Here is a 14,272-nt window from a genome sequence, read left to right as displayed (position 1 = left end):
GTGTCACTAATGATGAGATAAATCACATCTAAACTATGCCTGTTCAAACTCTATGCTTCTGGTCACATAGGGTAAATGCATAACAAAGAGCTATCCAAGAGCTGATAAGAGACAATTTCATATAAATTAAAGGTTACTTGAGAAGTATTATTCAGATATTTAGCAGAATCCTTAATTGCTAGAAAGCAATAGACAATGTAATAATTTTCATCTAGAGAGAACAGACTAGATGGCAAATTTCTCATGTATTATCAAGGAGAGAGGGAGAATGAGAAAGAAAGAAAGGGACAGATTCAGCTTTTGCATACAACATAAGTATTCAACTAAAGTATCAGGCTGGTGCAGTATGGAAAGTATCTCTGAAATGCTCCTGCTTTCAGGCATTATCATGCATGTGGGCAGCAAAATTACCAAAAAAGCATATGTTCATCCATTTATTCATTCAGTCATTCAATGACTATTCACTGAGTGCCTCCCTTGTGACAGACACAGTTCTGAGCTTTTAGGATACAAAGAATGTGACAGAAAATCTCCTGTCCTCACTGACAATACGTTAGTATTGCAAGATGCAGGCAGACAACAAACAAGTAAAAACGAATGAGCAAAACAAGATAGAGACTGGTACTACAAAACCATGTGATGTGACAAGTGGCTGGAGGTAAGTACATTTCAGAATGGGATGGCAGAGACAAGATTTTGGATGAAAAAAATACAAATCTCCATTTCTGAGAGGCTAGTTATACAGGATTTTTTCTTTGTCTCTCTCCTGCTGACCATATTTTGCCATTTCACTAATTATTATTGTTCCATTAAAGTGCTGAAATGCCAGTCAATAAATGATTATTGAGATCCCACTGTGTTCTCAGCACCAGTACGATTGGAAAATGTGGTTGAATTCAAACAGCTAATCCTACTGCTGTGATAAAATATGAGGCAGAGAATGATGCTTAAATCAGTAAATAACTTAAGCCTTCTCTTTTTGAGGGGTACATTTGAGTCTAAGCCTCCCTAGTCCATTCATATGTCACAAATCTTGAGATTTAGCCATCAATGTTTCAGGAACCTCTCCAAGAGGAGGCATCATTTATTGCCACTAGATGGCACCAATTATTTTCATATTTTTAGGCCCCTCCTCCCAAAATACCCTTTTTCTATGTAATGGCCATATTTAAAATGGAAGAATATTACTTAGCATTATTATTAATAAAATTATTGTTCCTTTATTAATACTTTTCTATAGGAAGGATCACAGAAATAGCACTATAGATGGTATGTTCATTCACTGACACACTTGTTTGTTTAATGTACATTTGCTCCATTTTTTAAAATGAATTAAACAATGTCTTTGAAAATGTAAAAAGGAAGAAAAGTAATTGAGTATATGAATATATATAATAATTGGATATATAAACATCAGGATCAAAAATAGCTTATAAAAATACACTATGATATTACATATATCTTTAAAAGTTTTTAAGTTTTTAGAATTTAAACCTTTGCTACTTCAAGATGAAAAATGAGTGCCTCAGACTAGCTGCTATTTTGACTATCACTATATTTCTTTCATTCTAAGACAGTATAAAAATAATACTCACTTTAATATCTGCCAGAGTTTTTTGCCTCATGGTAATGAGTGTTCGATATCTCTGTTCTTCCTCATAGAGTCTCTCTTCATAGATTTTTTTCTCACTTACGAGATGATCAAATACAGCTTGTGCATGCTCCCTTTTATATCTCATGGTTAAAAATTCATTTCTATGAAGAAAGAATTGTATTTGCAACTAATCAGTTCATATTTTATTTTTTAAAATGCATTTGTGATACATTTTAAAAGAGCCAATATTTAAAAGTCTTAGAACTGAATGGCTTTGGAAAAATTCCCCAATCCTTTCCATAGGCCTACCTCCATAGAGCTACTTCTAAATGATCCAGTTGGAAGAAAATCTCTGGAGAAATTTAGTGGATTCTCTTGGTTGCCTACCCAGCGTGCTTCTATTTTGTTGTCATTCTAAAAGAACCCCTCCCTCCATGCAGCATATAACACCAAAGATATATTCCAATTAGATTAAGGCAATTAGCATATGGTTAATTATTTAGGAGTGAACATATATATTAATATAGCCTAATAAGATGAAAGACAAGGGCCTAATTCCATGTAGAAAGACTCAATATCCACTAAATGTGAATGAGTCATGTTTTCAAACTTGATGACAATGGACGTAGTGGAGAGAGAAAAAAATGAGTACCTAGTGTTGAGCTGCTGATTCACTAATATCAACCAACTCTGTAGCTTACCCTACCCAAGGGTTCCTGTTATATAAGAGGACACATTTCCCTTGTTCAGTTTAAGCTGTTGTGTGAATACCTTTGTTTGTGTACATGTGTGTGTATTTTGTCATTTGTAACTAAGTATATACTGACACAGAGGTTAAATCATTTTTATTTAAATAAGGAACAACACTAATAGAAAAAGCATCAAAAAGTGGTTAAAACAATAATGAAAACAAATATGCTTTAGAAATAATTGCTAGAGTTGATCAGTAACACAGAGTGCAGAATAAACAGAGCTGCAAAAACTCAGCACTGTCTTATGTTACCCATATTTGTTTTTATCTCTGCTGGTATAGAAAATTGAGTCATTTGCACAGTTAGCTAAAAAGGCAGCAGGACTAAAGTTTTTGAGGGGCTGAAATGTTAAAGTGCTCAAATATAATATCTCATTTAATACAACAACAACCCTATGGAAAAATAATCATTATAGCAATTTACAGATGAAGAAACTAAACTTCACCATAATTAGCTTATGTAAGCTAATTAGTAAATAACAGAATCAGAATGCAAATCCAGTTTTGTCTTACTCTGTTTGATTCAGGAGCTCAACACTAAATACTCATTTTTTTTCTCTCTTTCTCTACTATGGCTATTATCAGAAATTTGAAAACAACGTTTTTTGTTTACGTTTTTAGATGTGAGGCTCTCCTTCTATTAAATAGGATAAGGTCCTTTCCTTTTATCTATATGTCTTGCCCATGTTTCTTCCACTTCATCATTCATACCAAAAACATCCAAAATTCTTATGTGATATCCTATATAAATATTCACTGATATCAATATTATGGAACATAGAAACCATGAAATTCACATGGGGAACAGCTAGTATGACCAGAGCCAAAAAACTCTCACAGTTGCTCCCAGCAAACATCACTATATCTTGACCACATATACTTTGTTCTCTACACTAAGTATTTTGAGATTGGATTATATTCAACACAGCATTTTTATTAGTTAACTATACACACACATACATTATATAGGCTATATATGCTTTTATGTATATCTATACATGAAAATAGTGTTTCCTTTCTCATAGTGATAAAAAGAATAAACTCTGAAGTCCTATGGGTCTGGGTCTAAATCCTTTCACATCCTAATTAAGAAACAGTTGTAAAAATTAGAGTCAAGGACAACTTTAATTGCTATTATTCTAATCACCATATTTTAATCATTTTGCATATGCAAGTTTGTATTTCTAAAATTATCTTCAGAAACTTGAAGGTACACTTTCCCATTTGTAATTTCTTTGTCCTTCTTGGTGTCTGGCACTAGGCACACTGTGGGTTCTTAATAAATAATGATTAACTTGATATAGTCATCTATTGAAAATACCAGTAGCTTATTACTAATATAGTTTATTTGCAATAATCTTCCTTTCCAATCCTAGTTTAGTGAGTCAATATGCACAGTTTTAAAAGCACACACTGGAACAAGATGGACCTAAACTGGGGCTGGCTCTAACCACTGATTAGCTGTACAAAGACAATCATTTAATTTCCCTGAGCTTCTGTTTCCTCAGTATTCATATTACATAACTTAAGAATTTGCTGTGAGAACTGGATAAGATAAAGTACACAGATTGCCCACAAAGTGCCTGGCACATTAGGAAGTCAATCAATAGTAACTTTAAATATTATTTGACATTATCCATCACCATTGTTAATTAATAGATCTTATTTAAATCAAACTATAATTCCTAAATGTGACCAATGTATATCCTTCCCGTAGTCCTTCAAGCTCTGTTCTCAATGTATTGCAAAAATAGAAAAATAAGAACCAAAAGGAACAAAGGAAGAGAATGTAAGTTCTAAGTGAGGGTCTTATGGAAACACTAGAGTTCTTAGAGTATGATCATTCTCTGAGTGAAAGACCTTACTAACCCTTGTTAGGTATGTCCCTGATTAATAAAGGGACTGAATAAGAGCTTTCTGAAGACAATAAATATGAACAAATTACATAAGGTTTTGTAGAATATCTATTTCTAAAGGATTACCTCAAAACTTATCAAAAAAGTTTGGGTGAAAAACCATATATTATTAACCATGTCACGTGAGTGAGAAATACTGAAATGAGTTGGAAAGATTATTAATTTCATAATTAATAAGAGTTCTTATACTTGGAAAAGAATAAACATTCCCAGTTATTCAAATAAGAATAAACCCAGGGGAATAATAAAAAATGAATGCAATTTATGTTTGTTTGTTTTTTATGTAGGCTCCAAGCCAGGTGGAGCCCAATGTGAGGCTTAACCCTGAGATCAAGAGCTGAGCCCAAGAGCCACCCAGGTGCCCCCACAATTTATGTTTTTAAACCAAAATTATCAAATATCACATGTGTACTCCACATCAAATAATGATGGAAAATAATGGACCATTTTAAGAATAAACCTTAAAGAAATTTGGTCTTATCTCTTTTATAAATAATATATCGAACATTTAATATTTTGATAAAATTTAAGTACTTACTTTAAATTCCCAAGTGTCTGAGCAAAAGTAATATTTTCTTTCTCTTTTTCTTTTAAGTTCTTATTCAACTGATTTATTTTTGCATGATAAATAATTGTTTTACTTTTAGTGTTCTCTATTTCTCTAAAAGTTATTGAGCATTTTTCCTGGAAAATAAATTCAAGGATGTTTTATTTTAAATACTAGAATTTTCAAATCCTTGCAACTTAAGGACACAATTACATTTGGCCATGTAAACAATTAAAAGCAAACAGTAACTTATTATCAGTGTAAGTAACAACTTAGATTTATGTTCTTTCTCTTCTCCATAGTTATATCTGATGAGATTGTCTAAAAAATGGTTTAGAACTATATAGTCTCTCTTCCCACAGCTCTCTTCCTCTTTCCCTTTTCCCCTCTCTCCCCTGCACTGTCTTCCCCTCCACATGCCCCCATACAAGCACACCTTAAAGGCATGTCCTTTCAAAATATAAACATGTGGATGGGGCGCCTGGGTGGCTCAGTTGGTTAAGCGTCGCCTTCAGCTCAGATCATGATCTCAGAGTCCTGCGATCGAGTCCCACATCGGGTTCCCTGCTCAGTGGAGAAGTCTGCTTCTCCCTCTACCCTCTCCCTGCTCATGATCTCTCTCTCACTCTCAAATAAATAAAATCTTAAAAATATATATAAACATTTGGTTACTGGTTTTCAAACACGCACATTGAAGGTGGGCAAGGATATACATTGTCCTGATCTTTCAAACAAAAGAAATTAATATTTAATACCAGTACACTTTCCCAAGGCTGACCTATGCAATTCCAAACTGAAGATTTGATTTTGCATCTAGTTTTTGCATGATCCTTTCATGACTGTTGATGTTTATATTGACTGAATGATTTACTGATTGGATGACTGACTTACTGAATGCTGTTCCCCACATTGGCATTGCTTCTAATTAGTGCTACTCTCCCAAATGATTTCAGATATCAACTGCTCCCTTTGCTCCTATTTTCTTCCACTTCCCCCCATATGCTCTCTGATTCTTTCTCTACTCTTACAGATTTCAAGAAGAAAGGCTAATCTTTTATATTTATTTCCCTATAAAAATCTGCTATTTGTCCACGACTTTCAACACTGGGTACTGTATTTGGATTTTCATACCCTCCCTTTGTTTTTCTTTTTCTGAAAGTTCTAGAATTCGTCTACTGATAAATGAGGGTTTTTTGGTTTGCTTGTTTTTAATACCTCGATGTAGTTGAAAGATGGCTGACTAGGATTCTTCAGTGTGACCAATAGGATATTATATTATTACTGGGAGAAAAGTCAGTCCCCCCAAAAAGTGTGAAGAGGTACAAGTATGGAATAAAGTAAGTAGGTAGGAGTCAAAGAGATGGGCAACTCTGGGTACAGCATGCTATCACCGAACTTGAATTTTAAGTCAGATTCCATAATTCATGCCTTAATCTTGAATGAAGATTCTCACAGCAAAGTCAAAAGACATCAGAAGCAATGGTATCAACAACTTAGACCAGACCAGCCAATTCAGCAGTTCTAAAGGTGGTGTCAAAACATCTACACTAAACGAAAGAAAGAGACAGTGTGCTTCCTACAGAGAGCAATGAAACGCAAAAAATGGTATTTTGCCACTCTAGTAGGTACCATCAGTGAGGCTTTGGTAAATGTGAACAGCATAACTCCTTCCATGGCATCAAAAATATCAGAAACATCATTATGGTCAGCTGAGTCTAGAGAGAAGCTGTTAGATGTTATATGTCAATCAGGAGTACAAATCTGCACATCTGCAGTGAGCAAAAGACTGGGGACCCCCCCAATAGCCATTTATAAGTCTTTTGATAAATGCTGAAGGGCCACCACAGCAAATGGGAATAGAGGCAGATTTATTTATTTAAGATTTATTTATAATCTGACCATTCTTTGGCTTATTTTTTCTCTAGCCCTGGGGGACACAGGCATCAGTAATTTGGAGGCTTTCCAACCCAAGGGTACTTTCATGTCCAGACCTGGAAGAATCTAAAAATCTGAATTGCAGTTAATTAATGTTTTAGTATACAACATTTTTCATCATTTCCTTATCCCCCAAACTTTCAAGTCACATATTTAAAAAATATTAGGTAATAAAGATTATATTCAGATTCTAAATTATTAATTTCAAATTATATTTTTAATTTTATTTAAGATTTTTTAAAGATTTTAGATTAAGAATTTAAGATTTTAAGATTTTTATTTAAGATTTAATTTTTAAATTATCTAAACATAATAAGTTTAGAATCTATGCCTAAGATTTAAATTGGGGTTAGAAATAGTAAAAATTCAGTAATGGCCCATGTTTAACTTGGCCCATGTTTATTTTGGCCCATGATTGAAATGCTTATGCACAGTAAAAGATAAAATTATTTGTCTTAAAAATTATTTGTCTGAGAACTTAAGTTCTTAGAAGACAGAAATAGGGTCTATAGTATGGCTTGTACACCTATCAGCATAAAAGTACTTAATAAATGCTATTAATGATATTTGACATTACAACAGTTTGGTGTTCAACAGCATGGCGCATGAGGCATTTCTTCATCTGTGTATTGCCCATCTCACTAGCTTCATCTCTTTTCACTCTTTTTTTTTAAAGATTTTATTTATTTATTTGACAGAGAGAGACACAGCGAGAGAGAGAACACAAACAGGGGGAGTGGGAGAGGGAGAAGGGAGCCCAATGCGGGGCTTGATCCCAGGACCCTGGGATCACGACCTGAGCCGAAGGCAGACGCTTAACGACTGAGCCACCCAGGCGCCCCTCTTTTCACACTTAAAATAGGTGCCCTGCTCTCTGGTCATACCAAACTACTTGCAATTCCACACACAGCATTATTTCATGATACCTTTGCTTTGCAAACAGCACCTGTTTCTAAAATGCCCTTACTTCATTTCTTCATCAATTTAAAAATTATATAATGATAATGATGATGATGATGATGATGATAAGTACCTTCAGTGACAATAATTTTTTAAGGCTTTTTGTATATCATCTCTATTCTCCACAACATCATGGCAATGTAAGTATTTTAACCTTCATTTACTCCATTAGTAATTCTCATTTTTAGATATAACCTCCTCTGAAAAACCTACCCCAATTCCCTCAGTTCAGTCAGGTGTCCTCCTCCATGACACTCTTCCACCTCATTATACTGCTGTCATGGCTTTGCTCACAGTGTATTAATGCTCTGTGTCCTTGTCTGCTCCCCAACAAGATAATGTGCTTCTTGAGTGAACAAAGTTCTCCTTTTACTTCCCCAATTCCAGCAAATTCTAACAATGTTTAATATATCTCAAGTGCTTAATAGTAATTGAAAAGACAAACTTATTTGAAGGACAAATAAAAGAAAATTAACCCTTCTTTTCTAGCCCTTCAACTCCTAGTACCTTCTACAATACTGAGCACACACACAAAGGAAGTGTTCAGCCATATTCTTCATTGAAATTTGTTATATTTATTAGACATACCACCTTTGGCAATTTTTAGTTAATATTTTTTGAAACTAGTATTCAGATGTGGACATGAGTAACCAGGTGGTTTTCCACTGCCATGTTCAACACATATGCTTTACCTTTGTGACATGTGTTAACAGTAATTTGTTATCAAAAACAGTAGTATGCTGAGTAGTAGGAGCTTGTCTGAATGTTTTTGTTCCTGATTTTAATGGAAATAATTTTAATGTTTCTGCCATTAAGTATAACGTTTGCTGGAAAGTACTGGTAGACACATTATCAAGGTAAGGATGTTTTCATTCTATTTCTAGATGGTTAAAAGTGTTTTTGAAAATCATTAGTGGCTATAGTGTTTTATTAAATATTTTAGGTTAATTGTCTTTCATTTCTGTAAATGTACTGAATTATATTAGTACAGCTGATCCTTGAACAACACAGGTTGGAACTGTGCAGTTCCTCTTACAGGCAGATTTTTAACAGCACACCACTGTAAATGTATTTTTTCTTCCTTTTGATTTTTCTAATAACATTTTCTTTTGTCTAGTTTCCTTTAATATAAGGATATAGTATATAATATCTATAGCATATAAAATATTTGTTAATCAACTATTTGTAATCAGTAAAGTTTCCAGTAAACAGTAGGCTATTAGTAGTTAAGTTTTAGGGGAGTCAAAAGTTACACGTAGATTTTCGACTACGTGAAGGCTGGTATTGCCTAAACCCTGCATTGTTCCAGTGTCAGCTGTACATTTGTTTATGTTGACTCATCTTCACATTCTTCAAAGGAATCTTACTTTGCATAATACATGCTTTTTAATCACATTTTAAAAACTCAATTCACTGATATATTTAAGAGTTTGTCATCTGTGTTCATAAGTGAGGTCACCTAAAGATTTCTTTTTCAAGCTAGTATTTTTCAGTTACAATTTCAGAATTATATTATTACAGAATAAATTTAGAAGCTTTCCATACTTTCTTATGGTCTGTATCTGGTCTTTGTAAGGAGGCCTATAAAGTATCTGGGCTTGTTTTTTTTTTTTTTTAATTAATTTTTTTTCTTTTAGGGAGATAGAGAGAGAGAGAACGCACACATGCAAGCTGGGAGAGAGGGGCAGAAGGAGAGGGAGAAAGAGAATCTCAAGTAGGCTCCATGCCCAGCATGGAGCCCAATGTGGGGCTCAATCTCACGACCCTGAAGTCATGACCTGAGCTGAAATCAAGAATTGGAGGCTTAACTGACTGAACCACCCAGGCACCCCTGTGTTTGTTCTTGTGGTTAGTGGTATAGACAAATTACATTTATTCTATAATTTTTATTCTACTGTTGTTGTGATTTTCCCTCTTTACCCAGTTTTCATTATTTGTATTTTAATAAATAGTATAATAATTTGTATATAAATTGTATACTTCATCTAAATTTTAAAACAAAGTTCTATGCAAAATAGCATTCTTTCTTCCACTACTATATATAATTATGTCTCTTTTAATTTTTCCCATGGCTGTTTTTATCTTCTTTTTGTCCTTATAGATATGCTAAGTACTTTACATTTTTCTTACCAAAATGATTTATTTGTAACACTAACGTATTACCTTGGCCTGTTCCATAAATTTTGCTGTATAGTTTATCATCAATAATTTATAAATAATTTGTGCTTCTACATATTCCTTAACACAGAACAAATAATGAAAAAATGTAATTTAAAAAATATTTCCAGTAATGTCTTCTTTTTGCTCTATTTTTTTGTTACTGAGTTCTGATTTTGCTTCATTGTATTCAACAAAAGTAACCTGTATGATCTGACCAGAATAACGTAATGGTTAAGAGCACAGACTCTAATGTCAGTGCCAGATTTAGTGAATCTCAACTCCACCATTAATGAGCTGTGTGAAACTGAACAAGTTAATTCAAAAACAAGGCATTAGATTCTTCAACTGTAGAATGGGGATAAAAATAGCACAATCTTCACAGAGTTATTATGAAGTTGAAATGAGTTAATATGTCTGAGCACTTAAAATAATGCCTGGTATACAGAGAACATGCAAAATATCAGTATCTGTTGTTGTTATTAGTATTACTATTTTCCTTGATAATTTTTAATCTTTTGTGGCCTAGTACAAACTTTTAAAAAATGATACTATTACACCTCTATTTCATAGCCAACATGCTGTCCACCAACAAATCCAATTGGTGCGACCTTTAAAGTATATCCAGAGGATACCAAGTTAAAGACAACGGACTATCTCCAGCCTCCATATCCAGTGATTCTCTAAAGACAAAATATTAGAGAAAAAGATTCTCAGGGAGCAAGTATTTCTAATTTGGAAGAAGCCCTGAAGCCCTTTGATATATGACCATTTGTTCATGCTGCCTATACACCAGCTTGAGGGTAAAACTGAGATGTCAGATATTAACAGATGTTTCAGTCTGTATATTGGTCTCATCTGGATAAACATGGTACTATTTTTAGTACAATACAAATCCCCACCTCTACTTTGTAGGACAGGTTAACAGGAGGATTCACTAGTACAATGGGAAAAACACCGCAAGAGAAAAAAATGAAGATAGAGAGACTGTGTGTGTGTGCATGTGTGTGTGTGCGTGTGTGTGTATGTGTATAGAAACTACTTAGTGCAACCAATTAGAAATGAGAGGCATCAACCTAAAATAAATTTGCTTGAATAGTTTTCATTGACATAAAGAAGTTGTAAATTCATAATTATTTTTTATGTTAAATTTCTTACCTCAGTTTCTGTTATTGCCTCACGGGTTTTCTTCCCCCTTCTTCGTAATTTTTGCTTAGTTCTTTCCACATTTCTTTTAACATCATCTCTCCTCTCAGTTATATCATTTAATATCTAGAAGACATTCAGAAATTAAGATGTGCAGCATTTGCAATCCAATTATCCTGGTTTAGACCAAATAGTTCTCAAGTGACTATTTTAATAATAACAATATATATTTTGGTATAAAGGAAAAGGACCAACAAACATGAATTACAAAAACATACTATGATATCCACATCCCAATATTCCATTTGAATTATTGGAGAAAACCAAAATCTAACCAATTTTAGCTAAGTAACAAAAACTAAGAAACTCACATAGAAATCATAAGTTTTCACCATGATATTTAAAATATCTTAACCAAAATTAAAATTCCAGATACAAATTGTCAGCAATCATTACCAAAAGTACATAAAAAGTTATTGTTTTCAAGAGTTTGTGTTAAATTGATAGTTCTTATAACTTATAAACTATTAAAATATAATAAAAACAAAAATGATTACTGAACTAAAAGATGAGATAAAACAATGGCTATTATAAAATAAGGGGGAATAAAAGTCATTAATCTTTTCAGGAATTCATTATACTCAGATGATTATACTGAGGCTTTTGAAGCAATTAATAAATTTCCATCACTAATGTAAGGAGGAGCCATTATTAAAATCATTTATCTCACTAGGTGTTAGTACTGGTTATATATTCATTACATGAGCTCTAGGATAAGCAATTAAGAGCCCTGAGTATAGTAGTATACTCAGAATTTGTTGTTGCCGTGTTTTACGGCCTTGTACAAGTTGCTTCATGCATTTAGGCCCAAGTTTTCTTAAGGCTATGATCCAGATAAACTCTGTCTTGTCTACTTCATAGGGAGACTTTGGAGATCAAAATAAACTCTCATAATGGGAACATCTTATAAATCATAAAGTTTTTTAAATTAAAAAAACACTGAAAATTATTAAAGACTAAGAATATAAAATTACATCATCATTTACAAAGAAAAAAAATCCTGTTGCCAAAATGGCCCAAATGAATATATGTATGTCCTCCCTGCATCTAAGGACAAGAATATATAACTCTTACCACACCCTCCACTTTTCCAAAAGACTAATGACATGATGCATACATATTTTTCTACTAAATTTTTCTTTGGGAAGGGCTAGCAATATCAGTTACTGCCATAAACTTGTTGTTTTGAAAATATTTTATCGACATTTGCTTTATTTTTCATCCTAGGTGTCTTAACTTCTTCTACATACATCAAATATTTGCCATAAAAATGCCAAGATGCATTATATTTTATATTTGAGCAAACACAGCCTTAGCATTTTATTAACAAGCAGCGAAGACTTTGAATTAAATTTAACATAGTGGGCAATCACATCAGATAAATCACTACTCATTTATTTGAAAACTGCTTTTCCTAAGTACACTCTAATATAGAGTATGGGGTTCCAGGTAATAGCATTAGTAGTCTTGCTATATAGTTTCACTATAGATCAGTTGTGTGGCCATAATATATGTATTTTGTTCATGCTTTTATGTCTTACTATGTGAAATCATAATATTCCAAGTAATAATGTAAAATCATATACATGATTTGACTCAAATATTCCTGGAAATCAGCTTCTGGATTAATTATAAATACTTACATCAGAATGCTCTTTGTGGATAGTTCTGATTCTTATAGCGTCTTCTTCTAGTTCAAGCAGAGATGTCTCTAGTTCTGCCAGTGCTAGGGCACACATTGCTTTCTTTTCCAAAAGTTCCCGCCTCTCAAGTATCTGTTCTTCTTGAATGGTATACAGTCTTTTCTGCCAGCAAAGATTTTAAATAATTCATTCAGTTATTAATTACCTAAACATAGGTATTAAGGAGTGCACTTGTAAGGGTGATGTATGGAATTGCTGAATCACTATATTGTACATCTGAAACTAATATTTCACTGTATGTTAACTAACTGGAATTAAAAACTTAAAAAAAAATAAACATTTATTGAGTCTCAATCCTGAGCCAGGAAGTAATGTTTGTTGTTATTTGAAAATTAAAAATAAATTATGCCACCATAAAAAGCAACAGGTATGAATATAGCATATTTATACAATGCATAGTTATTATTAGAAAAAATGAGAGAAAAATTTAATATAGACAATAAAAATGAAACATTCTTTTTTAAAATTTTCTTATTAACATATAATGTGTTATTTGTTTCAGGGGTACAGGTCTGTGATTCATCAGTCTTACACAATTCACAGCACTTACCATAGTACATACCCTACCCAATGCCCATCACCCAGAAAATGAAACATTTTTAAGTAAGTATTGGAACATAATAGGGTTAAAAAGCACACTAACAACAAATATTGAAATATATGCAATTCCTGTAATCTAAGATCCAATAAAACCAATGAACAAGAAGTTAATGACAAAATATTAAGCAGAAACAGCTAGAAGATTATGGGATTATTGAACATATATACTCATAGAAAAATAAATCAGAAAATTTGGCATTTTCAGCATATAGAAGTAAAGAAACACTGCTTTTATATATTTGAAAATGCCAAATTTCCTAAGAGAAGAAATCACAATTTGTGTTTATTTAAAAGAAGACCAGAGGTCCAGATAATCTCAAATAAGTGTATAAAATAACACTGTTTTGGACTGTTTTGCCTCTTGATTTTACTTTTATAATTTTAAATATTTATGTATTTCTGAAAGGGAGGCATTCTAGAAACATGCCAAGGATGAAAACACCCAACCCTGGTTCCAAAGGATATGCAGGTGGTAGATAAAGATAAAAAAAATTAAAATTGATTTTGCTAGCTATAATAGTTTAATTTCAAAATCCTTATATAGAAATACCATATTTTTCTTTCAGTGTTAAATAAAGAAATTCCATTGAAAGGCACTAAAAGTAAAGAAAACATAACATCATCACAAAGCAAACTAAAGAGACACTTAGGAATAAGATCTCACTGCCCTTTTACTAGACTGGCAGAAATCCCCATTAAGCCACAAAATGAGATATGTGTCTGGGAGGTCAGTTTCTTTATGCATGATCAGATACTGCTAGTTGTACGCAGAGGGCAACTGTCATCAGCTGAGGAGAGAAAACTGCTGGCTTGCAAACCAAGGAGTGAAAAGATGCCTCATTATAGGCAGATTTAAAATGCTAAGTAAAATGCAAATTAAAGGAAGAATAAAATATTGAAACC

At 32.9% G+C, this 14,272-nt stretch overlaps 1 protein-coding gene across 1 annotated transcript in view; it reads right to left on the bottom strand.

Annotated features, from left to right (window-relative positions):
• CCDC178 (coiled-coil domain containing 178) overlaps positions 1–14,272 on the bottom strand; it is a 410,550-nt gene that overhangs the window by 263,265 nt on the left and 133,013 nt on the right. Inside the window, exons 14-17 of the mRNA XM_078060501.1 lie at positions 12,710–12,871; positions 11,019–11,132; positions 4,800–4,945; positions 1,596–1,755 (exon numbers count right to left, since the gene is read on the bottom strand). Of these exons, the coding sequence (XP_077916627.1) occupies positions 1,596–1,755; positions 4,800–4,945; positions 11,019–11,132; positions 12,710–12,871 (582 nt within the window). The remainder of the gene's footprint in view (positions 1–1,595; positions 1,756–4,799; positions 4,946–11,018; positions 11,133–12,709; positions 12,872–14,272) is intronic.

This window comes from Halichoerus grypus, chromosome 13, assembly GCF_964656455.1.
Source record: "Halichoerus grypus chromosome 13, mHalGry1.hap1.1, whole genome shotgun sequence".
NCBI classification, from domain to species: domain Eukaryota; kingdom Metazoa; phylum Chordata; class Mammalia; order Carnivora; family Phocidae; genus Halichoerus; species Halichoerus grypus.
Note: the sequence above shows the minus strand (reverse complement) of the source record. Positions and strands in the feature narration are given on the sequence as shown.